The 19,804-nt window shown below is 39.5% G+C and overlaps 1 protein-coding gene across 1 annotated transcript in view; it reads right to left on the bottom strand.

Annotated features, from left to right (window-relative positions):
• The window catches only part of C6H4orf50 (chromosome 6 C4orf50 homolog), a 172,429-nt gene that overhangs the window by 84,673 nt on the left and 67,952 nt on the right, over positions 1-19,804 (bottom strand). The window contains 1 exon segment of the mRNA XM_043969797.1: positions 11,257-11,653. Coding sequence (XP_043825732.1) covers positions 11,257-11,653 — 397 coding nt within the window.

Genomic DNA, 19,804 nt, shown 5'->3' on the forward strand with positions numbered 1-19,804 from the left:
AGGAAGTGATCTTTCTCAGCTGGGTAGAAGGAAGGGAAAGCTCTTTACCAAAACTGGCTCCTGAGCTTGACCCTGAAGAAGTGGATTATAAGAAATAGTGACATGGAAGGACTATGTTACATGTTTGTCAGACAGCCTGCATGAGCACAGGGAAGCAAGGGATGACATGTCCAGTTTGGCTGGAAAATAGCATGAATGCTAGAAATAAGGCTATTGAAGACTAGAAACATGAAATGAACTTGACTGTGGAGAACTTTAAATGTCCAGTAGAGGAGTTTTTATTTCATATTAAAAGGAATAGGGAGCCATTGAAGACTTAAGAGTAAGGGAATGATATGGTCAGACCTGTGCTTTAGGAAGATATTTTGATAGCTGAATGAAGGATGGATTGTTAGGAGGCCATAGAGACTGGAAACAGGACTGTAAATTAAAAGATTATCACAAAAATCTAGATAAGAGATGAGGAGCACTTGGATTAAGGTGGTGGTCATGTGATTAGAGAGAAAGGAACAGATACAAAGTGGAAATGGAATCAGCAAGTCTTGGCAAAAGATAGCGCATAAGGGTAAATTCGAGAGTAGCATCCAAGATGACTCAGATTCAGGAATTGGGTGCCTGGAAGCATAGTGATAGCATCCACAGAAATAAGGAAATCAACTAGTGGTGCAGTGGAGTACTACACCTGTGATCAGGTAGATCAGTTACTGCCTCAGACAATTCTAAGCTGTGTGACCCTGGGTAAGTCACTTAATTCCTATCTGCCTCAGATTCCTCACCTATTAAATTTGGATAATAATAGCACCTACTTCCCAGGTTTGTTATGAGGGTCAAATGGGATATTTATCAAGTGCTTCACAAACCTTAAAGTGTTATATAAATGCTAACTACTATTATTATTAAGCTTGAAAATGACTGACAAAATTCTGTCTCAGTGTCTTATGTTGCTTATGTTTCATATCCTGGTAGACTGTAGGCACTGGGAGAGCAGGAACCATGATCAAAACCTCTCTGTCTACCCTAAAACTGAACACTCTATCTGGAAGCGATCTTAGAAGAACATGGAATCCAATTTCCTTAAATTACAGAGAAGGAAGCTTCCCAAGTACACAGAAATGACAGGGAAGGGCAATTCCCTCATTTTACAGATGGGAAATCTTAAGATAATGTGACCATTTCTGAACAAAATGTTTTAGAATGATGTCAGGCATTCTTATTTGACAAATGAATAACTTGGACCAGGAGAGCTCTAAGGTCCCCTCCAACTCTGAATTCTGAAATCTTCAGTCCTATTAAGTGGAAAAAAGAGGGCCACGTGGATTCTTGTTTTGGAAAGTGACTGCCACAAAGGGCCACCTTTTTTTAAATTTCTCCCAATAGAGATCATTCTTCTTTGAAGAGAGGATTGCTAAGGCTGTCAGGTCATTCTGTGACATCTTAATCAATCTTCCAAGAAAGACTTATTCAGGATTCTGTGCTGCAGACACCAAGTCCCAGAGGGCCTCCAGGCTTAGGGAGCTCTGCCCGTAACCAGCAATTAATGCTAATGCTCTAGGAATTAATTTTATTTCCATGCATGCCACTACCCTCAAGGTTAAGGGATCTTGGTCGGTGCATTAGGAACTCTAGTGCAGGTGGGGCAAACTCCAATTGAAACAGGGGCCACCAAGCCATATTAGAGGATCCCTGGCAGGTGCACATCAATTTGCTTTTAAAATATGATGCTATTGGGGCAGTTAGGTGGTGCAATAGATAGAGCACTGGCCCTGGAGTCAGGAGTACGTGAGTTCAAATTCGGCCTCAGACACTTAACACTTACTAGCTGTGTGATCCTGGGCAAGACACTTAACTCCAATTGCCTCACCAAAATAAAAATATTTTGCTATCTATGTTTTCTTTTTTGTTTGTTTGTTTTTTGCAGGGCAATGGGGGTTAAGTGACTTGCCCAGGGTCACACAGCTAGTAAGTGTCAAGTGTCTGAGGCTGGTTTTGAACTCAGGTCCTTCTGAATCCAGGGCCGGTGCTCTGTCCACTGCGCCACCTAGCTGCCCCTATCTATGTTTTCTTACATTTTTATTTATTTTGTTAATTATTTTTCCATTTACATTTTAATCTGGTTTTGGTTGCACTCAGAAGTCATTGGCCATTTATTTGATCCCTCTGATCTAGTGTGCAATAGAATAAAATCTCAGGTTTTATTGCACAGTACTGTTCGTTGGAAGGTGAGTGATGTTCACCTTCACTGAAGAGCCCTTTCAGGCCTAACATTCTCAGACTCTAAGGCTCCAAGAAGCCATGGCATAGTAGATGTAAAAGAAAGATGTGAATTCATCTTTATGCACTGTCACTACATTGGTTGCCTTTGCTCAATAATTTTTCTTTCTCAAAATTCCAGGGTAAGGGAAATACATTTAGGAATTATTGCAATGCTTTAAAAAGCATTAAGAAAACCTGTTTTTCTTTTAAAAAGGAAGTATTGGGCAGCTAGGTGGCTCAGTGGATAAAGTACTGGCCCTGGATTCAGGAGGAACTGAATTCAAATCTGGCCTCAGATACTTGACACTTACTAGCTGTGTGACCCTGGGCAAGTCACTTAACCCCAATTGCCTCACCCCCCCCCAAAAAAAGAAAAAAATGAAAAAAAGAAAGTATTATTGATTTTATTTGGAAATAATGAATCTTCTAAAGCAGCTAGGTGGTGCAGTGGATAGAAACCTGGGGCGGGAGTCAGGAAGATCTCAGTTCAAATCTAGCCTCAGACATTTACTAGTGGTATGACCCCAGGAAAGTTACTTCATCCTGTATACCTCAGTTTCCTCATCTATAAAATGAGCTGGAGAAAGAAATGACAAAGCACTCCAGTATCTCTGCCAAGAAAGTCCCAAAGGGGGTCATAAGGAGCTGGAAATGACTGAAAATGACTAAACAACAGCAATCTGCCAGCCATCTGAAATAGCTTCTTCCCTCATCTTTGCTAGGCTGAAAGGACTTAGGATCAGAGAGACCTGGTCTAGAGTTTTGCCTCCTAAACTTACCATCTGTGGGATCTGGAACAAGTTTTTTTTCCCCATGTTAGATTTTACCTGTAAAATGAAGGGTGGTGGACAAAATGACCTCCTAGATTTTGTCTAGCTTTAAATCTTATAACTCAGCGATCCTCCATCCTGGGATCATAAGAGCTACGTTGGAAAATACTCTAGAATTTAGAGTACGAGAGATCCTGCTTCTACTTTATTTTTACCTGAATGACCTCAGGCAATTTATATCCCTTGTCCAATCCTCAGTTTCCTCATCTGTAAGATGGAGGCACAAATCCAGGTTGGTCTACCTCATATGACTATTAGGAGAAAGGAATTTATAAATAGATAGATAGATGATAGATAGATCAGAGACAAAGATAGATAGATGATAGAGATAGATAGATATAGACAGAGATAGAGATAGATAAGATATAGACAGAGAGATAAAATATATAAATATGTTATATTTATATATAAAGATGAAAACATATATATATGCACATATATACACATGCACACACAAGGTATTGTGCTAATGTACACTATTCATATTATGTGAGAAAGGTCTATCTTTGGATATCATAGAATCAGCTTGCCTTGGTGAGGTAACATGAAAATTATATATTAGTAAAGCACTTAACACAGTGCCTGGTACATAGTTCAGTTCAGTAGTTTTTCATTCATGTCTCATGCTTTAAGACCCCATTTGAGATTTTCTTGGCTAAGATACTGGAATGGTTAGCCATTTCCTTCTCTAGCTCATTGGACAGAGGAAATTGAGGCAAATAAGGTTAAGTGACTTGCCCAAGGTCACATAGCTAGGAAGTGCCTGAGCCTGAATTTGAGCTCAGGAAGATGAGTTTTCTTGACTACAGACTTGGCATTCTATCCACTGTGCCATCCAGTTGCATTGTACACAGCAGGCATTAATAAATGCTTCTTCCCTTCATCTGCCCCTCACCTATCCTGGCTCCTTACTCTATGCTCCAGGTGGGAAATCCCTGCCTTCTGGTCAGAAGTATAAAACTGTCAGATCTCTGTACTTTAGAGGCAGACTACATCATGTGGCCAGAACATAAGTCCATAAATTATACTGTTTCCTCTTTGCATTCCATTAATTTTACATCTTGGAACCTTGATGGAAGTGCCTTAGGTCTAAAATTAAACCAAATTCAAAACATCAGACTAAAATACAGAAAGACTAAAGTCAAACTAGGAATTATCCAGAAATGGAAGCAATCTGTTTTAACAAATATTTCAGGATTTTGATACTGACATTTAAGAAGATGAATAAAGAGAACACAAGTGCATCAAGCAACTTTTTTTTCCTTTACATATTTTAAGCACCAACTCACCTACTGTGTACATATTAATTTATCTACCTGATGGGGCTCCAAAGACAAAAACAGCATTGTCCTTGCTCCCAAAGAGTTTACATTCTCCCTGGTGTACAAAGAAGCCTAGACTTAGAGGATTTGAGTTCAGACCCAACCATGAATTTACAAAAGTTCTATTCACTTCTCTGAGCCTCAGTTTCTTCATCTGTATAATGTGAAAACACACTCCCACACTGATTTTCCCTGTCCCCAGCCTGGAGAGTTGTTGTGAAGTCAAATGAATGACCTGGGTCATCCCTGGCATCATTTTGGACAAGTCACTTCATCTTCTTCAGCCTTATCTTCCAAAGGTATAGATTTTCCAGGGCTGTTATAAGGAGTAAAAGAGGTAACACATATTATATACATATATACATACACACATGTGCATATATGTAAGTGTGTGCATGAATGCACATATATACATATCTTTGCATATATTATGTTATATATAACACATGCCTGTATATGTATGCATACATATATGAGTGAGTTATTATTAATTTCCTACCCAAACACAATACTAACACCAAAAGAAAAAAAGAAGTGAGAAAGCAAAATATTGATGCATTAGATATTTCTAAACTCTGTTACCCTCTCTCCCCCAAATTTGGACTCTTCCCCTGATGTTCTGAGCTCAGAAAGGTGAGGTTTCACTTTATCCCATGCTGAGCCAGGCAGCAAGAAGCAGGCAGCCACAGGATGACCACCCCACCCCCTATCTCCCTTTTATGTGCTGTCTTCCCCCATTAGAATATAATCTCCTTGAGCTTGCTTGCTAATATTTGAAAAGTGTCTTCTCTTTGGATAATTTGGCCTGAAAAGTTAGCACTTGGGAGCAGATATGATGAAACCTTAGACAAAACTGAAGGACATAGATTAGCAAATGCTAATTTGATTACAGAGTGTGGCTCAAAGAGATATATTTAGAACAGATCAAAAGGAAGCACTATTTAGAGCACTTAATAAAATGACAAAGCTCATTACACTGAAGTGGGAAAGACTGAAAATATAAATTGGTTTAGGAAGGACTTTAAAGGCATTGATTAACCATGAGTTATTAAAAGCTGCCAGGATCATTATATGAGATTATCCATACCCACACCCACACCCATACCCATACCCATACCCATACCCATACCCATACCCATACCCATACCCATACCTATACCTATACCTATACCTATACCTATACCTATACCTATACCTATACCTATACCTATACTTATACCTATACCTATACCTATACCTATACCTATACCTATAGCTATGCCTATGCCTATGCCTATGCCTATGCCTATGCCTATGCCTATGCCTCTGCCTATGCCTATACCTATACCTATACCTACACCTACACCTATACCTATACCTACACCTACACCTATAACTATACCGATACCTATACCTATACCTACAACTATACCTATACCTATACATGTACCTGTACCTATATCTGTACCTGTACCTGTACCGATACTGATACTGATACCTACCCACCTATACTTAAGAGCCTTCAGTGCTGGTTGTATACAGTAGATGTCTTTTCCTCTGGCACTCTAGTAGACTGTAAGTTCCTTGAAGGCAGGGACTGTGCCATTTTTCATCATCATGCCTCTAGTAAAATGCCTGACACATAGTAGACATTTAATAAGTGCCCATTGAATGGGATGGTTCAGTGCTTATGATGCATCATATACTGTGCTAACTTAAGCACTGAGGATAAAAATTAAAAAGCAAGACTGTGTCTTCCCTCAAGGAACTTACAATACAAAAGGAAGAAATCATATTTAGGAGAACGGTGGGTAGGAAATCATGTTTTAGTTTTAGAAGTCAAAAGGATGGTGAGGAAGGAAGTCAATTGGCATGCCTTTTTCAGAAGCAGTGGTGATATCTTCTTGATTATTGTTCCCAGAGCAAGAGGTGGAAAGTAGGGTAGGGAGAGGGAGCATTCGAGCATGATGGTAGGGCTGATGGCAAGAAGACATTCAGGGAACACAATTGTATGGAATATGAAACATGGCCTGACCTTAGGTTGGCTAGATACAGCAGAATATTTAAATCTACAGTTCACTCACCCACATTCCTATCAGGACCCCTCAGCCCCAAGAGAGAAGCTCTAAAGCTTACTTAGTTAACTTTCCTAGGACATTGGAGGGTCATAGGCCATATAGTGGATAGAGTGGGTAAACTTGATGTGAGGAACACCTGGGTTCAAATCTAGACTATAACATTCATTGACTTCACAAATCTAGGCAAGTCACTTTACCTTTCTATGCCTTGGTTTCTTTATCTATAAAATCAGAATTATACCAGAACTTACCTCATAGGGTTATGGTGAGGATCAAGTGAGATAACATATTGTAAAGTGCTTTGTAAACCTCAATATGCTACGTAGATGCTAGCTATCATTCTTTTGATCTTTGGAGGTCACAGAGTCAGGAGGAGGAGACAGCAAGAAGATAACAGGGTCATGGCTGGATGGGATATGAAGCATGTCTAGAGCTGGAGAATGGGAATGAAATTGAAGGAGCTGACTATCTCTCTGTGGGGCAGAGTCCAGGGTTTTTCAATTTAATGCATTAGTAGGTCAAACCAGCCTAGGCTACAAGGTAGTCCCTAAACTCCACATTCTATCTCCTGCCCCGGTGCTTGTGTACCAGTCATCTCCCATTCCTCCATCATGTCTAAATCACTGGCCTCCTTCAAAGCTTAATTCAGGTGGATGATGAATTATATTCTTCTTCTCCCAATTACTGAACTCTCTCTCTCCTCTCCACTCCTCTCCTCTCCTCTTTCCTCTCTCTCTGTCTCTTTCTGTGTGTTTCTGTCTCTGTGTCTGTCTCTGTCTCTCTCCCCTCTCTCCTCTTTCTGTTATCTTGCATTTACTTATATGAGTACATCTCTGCAGCTCCAGTGCCTAGCACAGATTTTCCCACATAATAAATACTTTGTTGAATTGAATTACATAGCTATTGAAGAGAAACTACTTTCTCTTCTTTTTTTTTAAACTCTCCCTTTACCCCCAAGCAGCCATATTTAGAGTGAGTTGGTTTTGGATAATTCCCAGAAGGAAAGCAAGAAAATTTTAAGAAGGTGGAGTGAGAAGAAAATAGCACAGCTAAAGAGAAGGGAAATGAACGAATTTCTTTGTAGGTCACTTAAGACACTTTATGCTGTTCTATTTCTAAACTGAGCAGCTGTCTGTACTATCAATGCCCTTCATGCCAACTTTAGAGAAACAGTTTTCTATTCAGTATATTGTCCTTGTTTGTAAGTATTCTATGCTGACACAAAATCTATTCTTCTAGGAATAGGTAGGGGGTGGGACTTTTTAGCCCGTGGGAATAGTATATATCTGTCATGCAAAATTCAAGATATTTTAAAAGGGAGGGAAGATTCTCTCATTCATTTGATTGTAAATGACTTGTCCCAAATAACCAAGCTAGAACTTGGCAGAGCTGAGACTCTAAGCTAAGATCTGGCTTCTGCTCCATACTTTTTCCCATGCAGAAATCTGAGTTCTCAGGGGTAAATTTAGGACTGGGTTGAGTGGTAGAGTTCTAATGTAGAACCTTGGAATCTGAGAGTTAGGAGAGTCTTCAGAGGTAATTTAGTCCAACCCTGCTTGTAAAATGCCACACAGGTGGTCAACCAGTTTCTACTGAAAGGCCTCCAGGGGTGAAATTCTCAATCGCTGCTTTCCACAGCACCTCATTCCATTCTCCACCACCTTCTTCTTAGGCATTTGATTTTTAAACCAATATGTAGGAATCATATGGGTTTATTTTGGATGGGTGTGTATACACACAGTGCACTCATATATCCTCACCATCATCACCATGGTAGTATCACAATAATAGCTAGCATTTATATAGCATTTTAAGGTTTTGAAAGCACCTTACAAATATTATCTCATTTTGCCCTCACAAGCACCTTGGAAAGTAGGGGCTGCTATTATCCCCTTTTTTATAGATGAAAAAAACTAGCTCTAGAGTCACTGTTCCACCTATTTATGTGAAAGAACATGGCTCCACTAAATATATGACAGTCTCAGTGATTTCTACCTGGGCAGTAACAGGTACTGTGGGGGCATATGTAATGATGACTGTCTTTGCATAAGTACTTATTTTGGATTTGGCACATGGCATGAGTCATTGAGGGGGTCCATGGCCCAAATGAGGAAAAGCAGTAGAGCACAGCATAATGAGTAGGCACTAACGAAGAAAAATATATGTTAACCTGGGTTGATGTGGTAAAGACGGGCTCAAGGGATGCAGGCTTTATTCTAGGATTCCATCAGCTACCTGTGCCTTGGGGAAAGCTGCCTCAACTATCTTGGCCTCAGTTTCCTCTTCTACTAAATAAAGGTATCAGACAAGATCATATCAAGGACACTTCCCTGCTCTCATGTTCTCAATTTCTGTTTTATAGATGAGGAAACTGAGGCAGGCAAAAGTAGGTGACTCACCCAAAGTCACACAAATAATAAGTGCTGAAGGACAGACTTGAACTCAGGTCCTCTTGACTTTAGGTTAAGCACTCTATGTGTTCTATGACTTAGCTATCTATTTTTGAGATGAGAAGTGGCTTGCCCAATGAGATAAAACTGGTAAGTTCCATTAAGACTGGAACTTATGCCTTCCAACTCTACATTCTGTGTGGTAGAGTGGAAAGAGACTTGCTTTATAGGGACAGTGAGTTCAAATCCTGGAGTGGGTATTGACTATGACTCTGGACAAGTAACCATCTGATTTGTAAAATGTAACAACAACAACAAACCCCCATCTGTAAAATGGGTACTAGGGGCTGCAGTACCTTCCTAACAAGGTAGCTATAGAGAAGACCCTTTGTAAACTTTTTTTTGCAAGGCAATGGGAGTTAAGTGACTTGCCCAGGGCCACACAGCTAGTATGTGTCAAGTGTCTGAATCCAGATTTGAACTCAGATCCTCCTTAATCCAGAGCCAGTACTTTATCCACTGCATCACCTAGCTGCCCCATCCTTTGTAACCTTTAAAGGCTATAGGGATGTAAGCTATTAAATCCAGCAGAATATAAGTTTCTTGATGGCAGAGAGTGTTTTTTTTTCATTTTTTAACTTGGTATCCCAACATCTAGCAAAGTGCCTTGCACGTAATGGAAGCTTAATGTTAATCAAACCAAATCATTATTGCCATAGAACAGCTGCCTCTAAAAGTAGGTGATGGTGCCCTTTCCTACCCCCAATTCCTTGAGAGACATGTTTCATCTCTTACATGCTGTATATATAGGCTACTAAATGTCTGTCATTTCCAAATTAGAGGGTTTGGTGTTTTCTTCCCAGGGTTAATGGGCTAGTTTCCAATTGTGATCTAAATAACAGGAGGGTATCCAGACCTCCATCCCATCCCCCAAAGGGGCTATATATATATATATATATGTATGTGTGTGTATGTGTATATATATATATATACATATATACACACATGTATATATACACACACACACACACACATATATATATATATATATATATATATATATATATATATATATATACAGCAGTCTATATATATATACAGCAGCATTTGTGGAGAGATCTCATAGAGATGTTATCAGGGGGACACTACCTAACATCATATTGGGGGGCAGGGCGGCTTCTGAATGATTGAATCCTACATGTCAATGAAAGGAAAAGCAGTTGCTTTGTGCTAATTGAAATGATGTAGATTTATCCAGAAAATAAGGGCACTTATCCATAGATCCTTTCCCTCTTCAGTCAACTCCTATTCCATTGTTGGTCAGACTTCTAAACATCTTTGAGAGAGATGCTTTTTTAGAGATGCTTTGACAAAGTTTGCAATACATTAGTTAGCCTCTTGTCCTGACAGCATGTAAGTTATAAGGGAAGACAAGATTTCAAAAGGTTACAAAGCTCCCTTGAAAACCCACTAAATTGCTAGTTACAAAGCCTATGAGCATCATGATCCCATCTTGGCTTTGGCCTTTTTAGCAGAAACATTGACAGAGAATATTGAAGTAAGTGGAGTAAGAAAAATAACTTCCAATCCTGATTGAGATTTTAAATCAAGTCATTCTGGGTTATGGTATTTAGACATAAGCATCAATATGTTTGAAATAAGACAGAATATCCTAAAAACAAAGAGCTAGACAATAACAAAAAAAAATAGAAAAAATATGAGAAATTTGGGAAGAGGTCGATCATTTACATGTGTTGGGGGAGGGGAGTTTTCATGGTGGAGGTTGCCCTTAGTAAATGGTAGATGAATGAATAAATAAATAATTAAGATAGGGTTTAGTGTAAAGAGCTGTAGTTTACACTCTGAGGTTCCTCAGTATAATAGGGGAAATAAAGCACCACATCATAGGATTTGAAATTAGAGAATGTGAGTTGGAATCATGGCTTTACTATGAGTCACCTTGCTACAGTGACTTTTCTTTCTCTGGGCCTTTGTTTTTCTTTTGTAAAACAAGGCCTTTGGACTAGGTATTCATGAATATCCATTCTAGGATCTTTAAATGCTATGAATTTCTGACTAGTTCCAAATCTGCTATTAGTTGTGTGGCCCTAGTCAAGTCAATTCATCTCTCTGAACCCCAGTTTTGTTATCTATACAATGGCGATTATAGTCCCTGCCTTTCCTTTTTCACAGGGATATGATAGGGAAAATGCTTTGTGAACCATACAGGACTTTAGACTTCTGACAGGTTTCACTATTATCCTCAAAGAAAATTATAGAGGACAACATCCACCATTCTACCCAGCCTACACTGGATATTTCAGTGTGATTTGACTAGACGAGAACCAAAGGTCTTTCTTTCCTTCCTCAGCAAATCATCAATGAAATCAGAAAAGCACTTTACCTTGTTTTATAGCCAGGGATCGCGCTCTCTCCAGCATGTCTGAGTCTTTTCCCAAAGGAGTTAGACCTTTATTACTTGCTGACAACCCATTTGACAAATAGCTTTTTGCTGTAGTCATAGAGGTTGAGCCATCTGGCTGGTCTCCAGAGGTCCATGTGTTATTCATAATGGTATTTCTGGGGCTGCTGCCCCAGTGCTCCATCCCTGAATGCTGATTTTCTGTCTGACTACATGATGGGTCACTCCATTTGCATCCTCGTTCTTGCTGTTGGTGTTCTTCGAAAGAGCTACCAGCTAAAGGCTCTGGGAGACAGGACCCTGTGGGCTGGCATGGCTCCATCAGACTAGGCTGTGTGTTGGAACTGCTGAGGGCTGACTCAGAAGGGGCAGCCAGAGTCTAGAGGAGAAAAAGGGAAAAGGAATAGTGTTATCATCCAGAAGTAACTATGATGAAACCTTTACAAAGAACAATTCTGTGGCTTTTATGCTGTGGCTCCAGACTGTAATCAGATCCGGACAACACTATTCAGGAGGTCCAGTACTCTTTTTAATGAGATGGCACCTGATCTTCTAAAATGTGATTTATTGTTGGATCACCTGCTTGATCTGCTCAAATTGCTATCATTTACTTTTTAATATATTTTAGGGTAGCTCCTTTACAACTGAACAGAATGCTTGTAAAGTTAAGTATTGAGTGTGAAAATTAAAAGCACTCATGAGATCGGAAATGTGTGAGTGCTCCTTGAAAATGCTCTCTATGGAGATTAAAAAAAAATCCTTTCAATGGACTTTGCTGGCTCAGCAGTTTGTGCCTGAACCGTCACCAAGCCTTTCAAACATGTCTCAGTAACCTAATTTAGAGTCTAGGCTATACACACACACACACACACACACACACATCTTTATATATGTATATGTGTGTGTATATACACTATATATATACACCCAATATGTGTGTATGTATACACACACACGTATATATGTGTGTATATATATATACATATATATATATATGTATTTATATTTATATATATATTTTTTGTCTCCTTTCTGTCAAACTTTAAAAAGTTAAGGATGAGTCCTGGGTATGCCACTTAACTTGTGTCCTTAGATAATAACAACAATGATGATCCCATTCAATTAAATTCAATAAACATTTATTAAGCTAACAGGAGCTGAGTTGGGGTGCAGGGGACAGCAAAGCAAAAACAAAGTTAAATAGTCCCTGATCTCAAGAAGCCTAAATCTTATTGATAATAATCAGTGTAGCTATAAAAAAATTATTATTCATGATAATATTAAGGATTGCTTGCCTATATTGCCTATATATAACTGCAGCTTTATTTTCACTGAGAACCCTCACTTGGTATCTTGGTTGATTCAACAACCCCATGAAGTAGATAGGGCCAGTATCAACTGTATTTTACAAATGAGGAAACTGAGGCTGGGAGGGGAAGGGACTTGACTGAGGTCATACAACTAGCAAGGTTCTGTCTCCAAGTCCAAGGATCTTTCCACTATACTGATCTCTCAAGTCTTTCATTTCCTTCCTAGTAAAAAGGATACAAATGCTGAACTAGGCGCTCTCCAAGGTTCTTTCCAGCACTAACATTTTATGATTCTTTGAGCTTTAGATGGCCGTGGCCAAGTATTGCAGCAGGGAAGTCATAGACACAGCTGCTTGCTATCGATTGGCTCTGTCTGCCAAAACATTCCAGATAATAGGAAATTAACAGTGAATATCTTTGAGAGTGGAATTAGCTGGAATCCTTTTAAGGGAAAGAAGAGCAGGCCAAGAGTTATACTTCTAACCGTTTTTGTTCCACTAAATGTTCCTATAGGCACCTGGAAATTTCCCAAGATCCAATTTCCTGGGAGGGTGGGGCAAGGTTGAAGCAAGCCCCAGCTTTCTCTAATTGCCAGTGCTGAAACCAAAGATAAAACTGCTTGTCATCCAATATGGTCTTTAATCACTTTTCATTTTCTTAATGTAGTGGCTGTGATTTAGCTCCCAATGCAAGGCTAGGATCCTCTCTGGGCTCATTACTTTCGAAGGCAGAGGAAGGTCACTGGTTGGAGGGATGGAGAGGCTGCAGATCTCATGTGTTTTGGGATGAATGCTTTCAGAAATCAGCCCCACACCCACATCCACTCCAGTCTGGCAGGTTCTGAGATTATTTGTCACTCCAGAAGGCAACTATGAATAAGAGCATGAATGGTAGGGATGAAATTCTGTGACCATTTTGCTAAATCAGTAAAAAATATTTAAGCCAACAAACCTTTGTTACGAGGCCTTGCAATGAAGCAAGAATAAGTATGACTTGGTAGAAAGTGTATTGGACTTGGAATCAGGAGACAGGATATTGAATCTGGGAATTCTGGTGAGGTAAGGAATATAGCAGTACATGAAAAACATAGCTTTTGCCCAATTGACCAAAAATATTGGTTTCCCTGTCCAACCCCCTCAGAGTATTTAAAGAACATCAGTAGGTTCCTTTGATGCAGTAATTTAATATAGTTGGGACCTTGGGTGTCCTTGTGCTAGATTTGGGCTGTTGAGGCAAAACTCTAAATTGAAAATAAGACCCTAGAGTTTTGCAACAAAGAAAGGTGTCCCTAGGAGTTGGATGGAGGCCTTAGTTTACTGGAGTGGGCCCTTATTGGTCCAGTCTGGAGAAGTATCTTCAGAGAAACATCCAAGGAACTTGGTCTGTGGATATAGGCAGGACTTCCCCTCTCCTGTTATGAGATTTGGGCAGGATATCTTCCACAAACCAGGTTCAGAGGAGTAAGGCCAAAATATCTTTCCTACTGCTCCTGGAATGACAAAGTCCTAAATTCAAGATAATAGGATAAGATGATTCCTGGAGCCCAGAGTAAAACTGGGGATTGGTAAGTGATGTTGCAAAGCAGCTCAACATCCTGGGGCCCCAAGAGATTGTAGATCAGAAGGTGACCTGTAGTGCAGAGGGGCTGAACAAAGGGGGAAGGGAAGAGACCTGGTTTTTAGCAGCCTTCAGTAGTCGTGCGGCAGCCTTCTGGGGACAAAATTCAAGAGAAGAAACAAATAGCAGAGGAGATTTTGGAGAAGGAAAGAGGTTTTTCTGGTCTGAAGAAGCCTCACACTGAGAAGGAGGAGTAACCATAATATCTGACAAGGAAAAAAGCCACAACCCATAGAATGCTAGAGGCTCTGTGCCTCTAAAATAGGATTAGAAGACAAGGGGCAGGGGCGACTGGCTAGGTGGCCCAGTGGATAAAACACAAGCCCTGGATTGAGGAGGACCTGAGTTCAAATCCTGCCTCAGACACTTGACACTTACTAGCTGTGTGACCCTGGGCAAGTCACTTAAGCCCCATTGCCCCACAAAAAAAGAAGACAAGGGGCTCAAATAGACAGCAAAAGGAAAAATCAAGGAGAGTAATGAAAGAAGGGAGAAGGCTGTGAAGGCAGGCATGTGAGGTTATGAAAGAGAAACCCAATGGATGCATTTAATGCAGGGAAATTCTCATCAAGATTAAGTTTTTAGACATTGTGATGCATTGTAGATCCCCAAATTTCTTTCCAGTATACTACTGGGCAAGCTCTGCTATCTCCTTTTCCCTGGGAAAACAAATGCAAAAGAAGCACAGGTTGAGAGTCTCAGGGGAAGGTAGATAGTGGCATGTGGCGGCTGTAGCATTTACACAGCTGTCTGCAATCAATATTGATTCCCCTGGACTACAACAAGAGCTTCAATCAATTCCTTAGAAGCTGGTAGACTTAACCACTGGGTATATTTGTGCCAGAGTGTGAATGAAGGAAGACCTCAGCATGAGAGGGAATAAAACATGGAATGGAAAATACTGAGGAGGGAATGAGAGGGAGGGAGCGAAGTTGGAAGTTGGAAGTTGGAAGATGATCAGCCTCTGCAGACTTTCAGAGCACATGAAGTGGGGGAAGGGGAAGGCAGGGAGAAGGTTCATTTTAGTGCCAGACAAATGCAAGTGCCCCCCTACTTTCATATGTAACCAGTTGGAAAGGTTTCAGCCCCTAGTTCCTGTGCTAGTCCCCATGGAGCATTTTAAGTATTTTAGAGACTTTGATGGCAAAACCCTGGCAGCAAAGACCAGTTAGAGCTCTGTAAATACTTGGGTGGCAATTGCTAATCATTTCTGAACTAGAAAGAAATAATATGGGGGGAGGGCAGAAGACACAAAGCAGACTCAGAAATTTTAAAATAATGGAGTCTCTGTCCCTTATAGAAGGGTGTGTGTGTGGGGGGGGGGGTGTCCTATTGTGTGGAATAGTGCATATAATAATAGATTTTTTTCAGTGTATAGATCATTTTTTCTTATTTTTCCCCTCTACTACTTTTTCTTTGCTTTTAAAAAATGTTATAAAGGATGACTTCTTGGAAGGGGGGGAGGCATAGAAACAGAAATCTAGGTCACTGGTGTCAAATCCAAATAGAAATAGGAGGTACTATACCATTCATAGGGATCTCTGCATACTGCATATTGACTTAGTTTTTTTAATGTTATCTATATTTTATTTATTTTGTTAAACATTTCCCAATTTTGTTTTGGTTTAGTTCTGGCCACACTCGGGAATGTTGTGGGTTGTGTATTTGCTACTTCTGATCCAGGTGATGTAAAAAGGAAACGTCAAGAAAATCTCTTGCTCAAAAGAAGGTGGCGCTTTCTTTCATGGGGGTTCAAAATTTTAATTCTGATTCTTACTCTCTGTATGACCTTGTGAAATTCAGAGGCCCCAAAGCCTTAACTTTCTCCTCTATGAGACAGTACCTGACTAGTACCTGACCTGCCTGCCTCATAGGGCTGTAATTGAGAAATTGCTTTCTGTGTCTTAAAGCACCATTGAAATATTTGTTATTTTTTTATAAAGCACACCATGTACAACTAGAGCAGTGATTATTTAACTTCTTATCTTAGGCCCCTTTAGCAGTATACTAAAGCCTTTTCAAGCATATTTTCAAGTGCATAAAATATAGAGGAAGCTAATTATATTGAAATATTTCTCAAACTATTTTTAAAAATTAATTCATGAACCCTAGAAGAGTCTTTGTGTTAGTGTCAGAAGAAAGGGAAGGCATTGCTGTGTGACTCTGAGTAAGATACATCAATTCTCTGAGACCACATTTCTTATCAGTAAAATGGTCACAATAACACTTGATCTGACTATTTTACAAGGTTGTTGTCAGGAAAGTACTTTGTAAACCTTCAAAGTCCTACATAAACATAAGGTATTTTGGTAGAAAAGATTATTTCTTTAACTGAACTACTTTTCTATATAGTTGTGTCCCCATTTGATTAGTTTTCTTCCTGTATTTATAGAAAGGAGATAGTTTTCTCCCTCCCCTACAGAGTAAAAATCAAGAGGAAAGAATCATGTTTTATAGTCAAAAGGGTACTTTATTACTCATGAATGTTTACCTGTTATTAGGATGTCTCAACAAAATGCAGGCTTCCAGTTCATTTTTTCTATTTTATTCCTAAAATCACATGACTACAGAATATAACCTGTTTGTCCTTCAAAATCTATCACTTCATTTTCTTTGGAGATCATAAATGCCTCCATGCCCTCACAGTAAATACATCTTGAGTTCATTTTCATCCCTGAGTGCTGCAACCCAAACCAAGCAAGGGACCTGTTTGCTATTCAGGGGTCCCTGGAGCATCCTTTGAGAAACACTGTTCTATCTTGTCAAAATATTTTGGGATCCTAACTTTGAAATACAAGCATTGGCTATCTCTCTTAACTTTGTGTCATTGGAAAATATTAAGAGCAAATCATCCATCTTGATCCAGATCATTGATTTTTAAAAAATGGCTAAGCTACAAAGGACCTGCACGGATCCCTAGGACACTCCCCTGAAGACATGTGTCCAAGTTGGAAGTAATAACTACTTTTTAGATCAAGCCATTCAACCAGTTTTGAACCCATCTGGTTATACCAGCATCAGTCATTATATGTGCACATTCTCCATAAGAACAACATGAGAGATTTTATCAAACACTTGGCTTAATTTAAGTAAAGTATAGCTACAGTATTCATTCCCCTGATCTGATATGTGAGGGATTCTGTCAAAAGGGAAAAGCAAAATTAGTTTGGCAGGGCTTCTTCTTGATGAAGCCACGCTCACTCTGCTATCACTATTACCATTTCGAGAAGTTTATTGACCACCTCTTTAACAATACATTCTAATCTTTCCCCTCAGGAAACTAAGTCCAGCTCACTGGATTATAGTTTGAAAATTCCATTCCCATCTCACTGTTTTCTTTTTTGTAAATCAGGATGTTTGCCCTTTTCTAATTCTGTGCCACCTATCTGATTCTGAGGGAGCTCTCAAATCCAATTATAGTGACTAAGGAATTATATCTGCAGGTTCTTTCAATTCCCAAGGATGTCATTCATATGGAACTGGAAACTGCAGCTCATTAAAGGAAGCTAGATATTATTTTACTTTCTTCTTACTTATCTTGGGTATTAGTTTCCTATGAGCTATATTTGATTATATTTTCCAAACTGGTCATTCTCACTGGCAGGAAAGAAGGAAACAAAATATGACATTCACTTGACTCAGGAGGAAACTGAGACTCAGGATATTCACTCACAGGTACTGGATGGTGGAGCAGGGATGAAAATCCAGGTGTTCTGACTATCTATTTATTGCTCTTGCTACAATACAGGCATCTTGGTCAATGACTGTGATATGAGGTCTCTGCTTTCATTTGTGGCTTTGCCTTGGACTGTTCCATAATATTTTAGTAGAACATGACTATTCTGATGAAATCTGGTACACAAAAGAATATTATGATGTACCTTTATAAAAGTAAGAGGAAGGAATCCAGTAGATCTTAAGGTTGCCTATTCAGATGACACAAGACTTGCCTCCAAGGAGATCAGTCTAGTAGAGGGTTAGGCTATGTACTCAGCAAATAAGTATGCACATCATTATATAGTAATTACATTAAAAGAAGCACAAAGTGCCCAATGAATTCCAGGGGTGGGGATAACCTAAGAAATTACGCAAAGGCTTTCTGATAGGGGTGGCATTTGAGTTGGATTTTGGGTTTTTTGGGGGGGTTTGTTTTGTTTTGTTTTGTTTTTTGGTGAGGCAATTGGGGTTAAGTGACTTGCCCAGGGTCACACAGCTAGTAAGTGTCAAATGTCTGAGTCCGGATTTGAACTCAGGTACTCCTGACTCCAGGGTCAGTGCTCTATCCACTGTGCCACCTAGCTGCCCCCTTGAGTTGGATTTTAAAGGATAGATAGAAATTCAGCTGGCAAAAAGGGAGAAGGATTCTATTTTAGGCACAGGGAACAAAGGCATTGAGGCTGGAGAGTAAACACTATTTGAGGAAGAGAGAGCTGTCCAGTCTGGCTAAAGCATAGAAGGAAAGGAGTGAGACTGGAAAGGTAGGTTGGTGCCAGGTTTTGGAGAGCCTTGAATGACAGGCAAAAGAGATTGTCTTTTACCTCAAAGATAATCATTAGTTATCATCAGTTCAGTAAGATTGTTACACAAAATGAATTCCAGTCTTACTCTTTTTCTCACAATGTGACAGCTAAAATACTGTTCTTCCTTAAAAATGACATTTAGTTTAAAAAACAAATTTGTAGTGAGGGGAGGATTTTATAATTTTTCTTTTTAAAAAAAAAGTCCCAAGCCTAGATATTCAAGGATGACTGCTATCCTCTTCCTCCCAAAGGGGAAATATGGTTGTATTTTTAAATCTTCCTTCCTCTGTATGTCAACCTGTGACCAGGTAAAGTCAGGAAAAAGGTCATCTTACTGTAGGATGTAGGATGGTAAATAATTGGCTGTTAGAAAATGAAGCCAGACTGCTGGCCAATTAATTTAGTGGAAAAAGTCATAAATAAATTGACAGAAAGGATGGATGGAAATGGTGCAGAGCTGAATTGTTGGGTGGGAGAAGAGAGAGAAGGGTAGGAAAAGGCCTGCAGGTATATAGAGTGAGGGAGAAATTATAGTAGATTCATCATGACAAAGTAAATTGCCAGCCACATAATCCTTTTCCCTTCTTTTTTAATATATGTCAAATTTGACATAAATTAAATTGTAAAATATATGACAGGAAGCATGGTACAGAGGAGAGAGAGCTGATTTCCAAGTTAGTCTTTCAATCCTGCCTCTGACTCATACTGGCTGGGTAACTCTGGACAAATCACTTAATCTCTCAGGGATCAAGGAAACTCTAAGGTACAGAGAAGGTGCCCAACTGTGAATGTAGTGGTAGGTTCCTAACCTGGGAGTTCCCTATGTTAATGAAATTGAATCCTATCCCTATTTTAAAATTGAACCGTTGGTTTTTTCCACTAGAGTCTGATTCTGGTGTTCTCACTATGGTATGGACATGGCCTTAGGCTCTCAAAAGCTATGTCAACAGAGTACCAGCTCTGGTACATGACATCTAGGTAGGAAGGTTTGATCAGAACTACTGATAGACAATATATTTGTCATCCAAGGACCCACCTCTCTAAGTCTGTAGAGGCACATCCCTAGGTTAGCTGAAGGGTCAC

The sequence above is a fragment of the Dromiciops gliroides genome, chromosome 6 (assembly GCF_019393635.1).
Source record: "Dromiciops gliroides isolate mDroGli1 chromosome 6, mDroGli1.pri, whole genome shotgun sequence".
Lineage (NCBI taxonomy): Eukaryota > Metazoa > Chordata > Mammalia > Microbiotheria > Microbiotheriidae > Dromiciops > Dromiciops gliroides.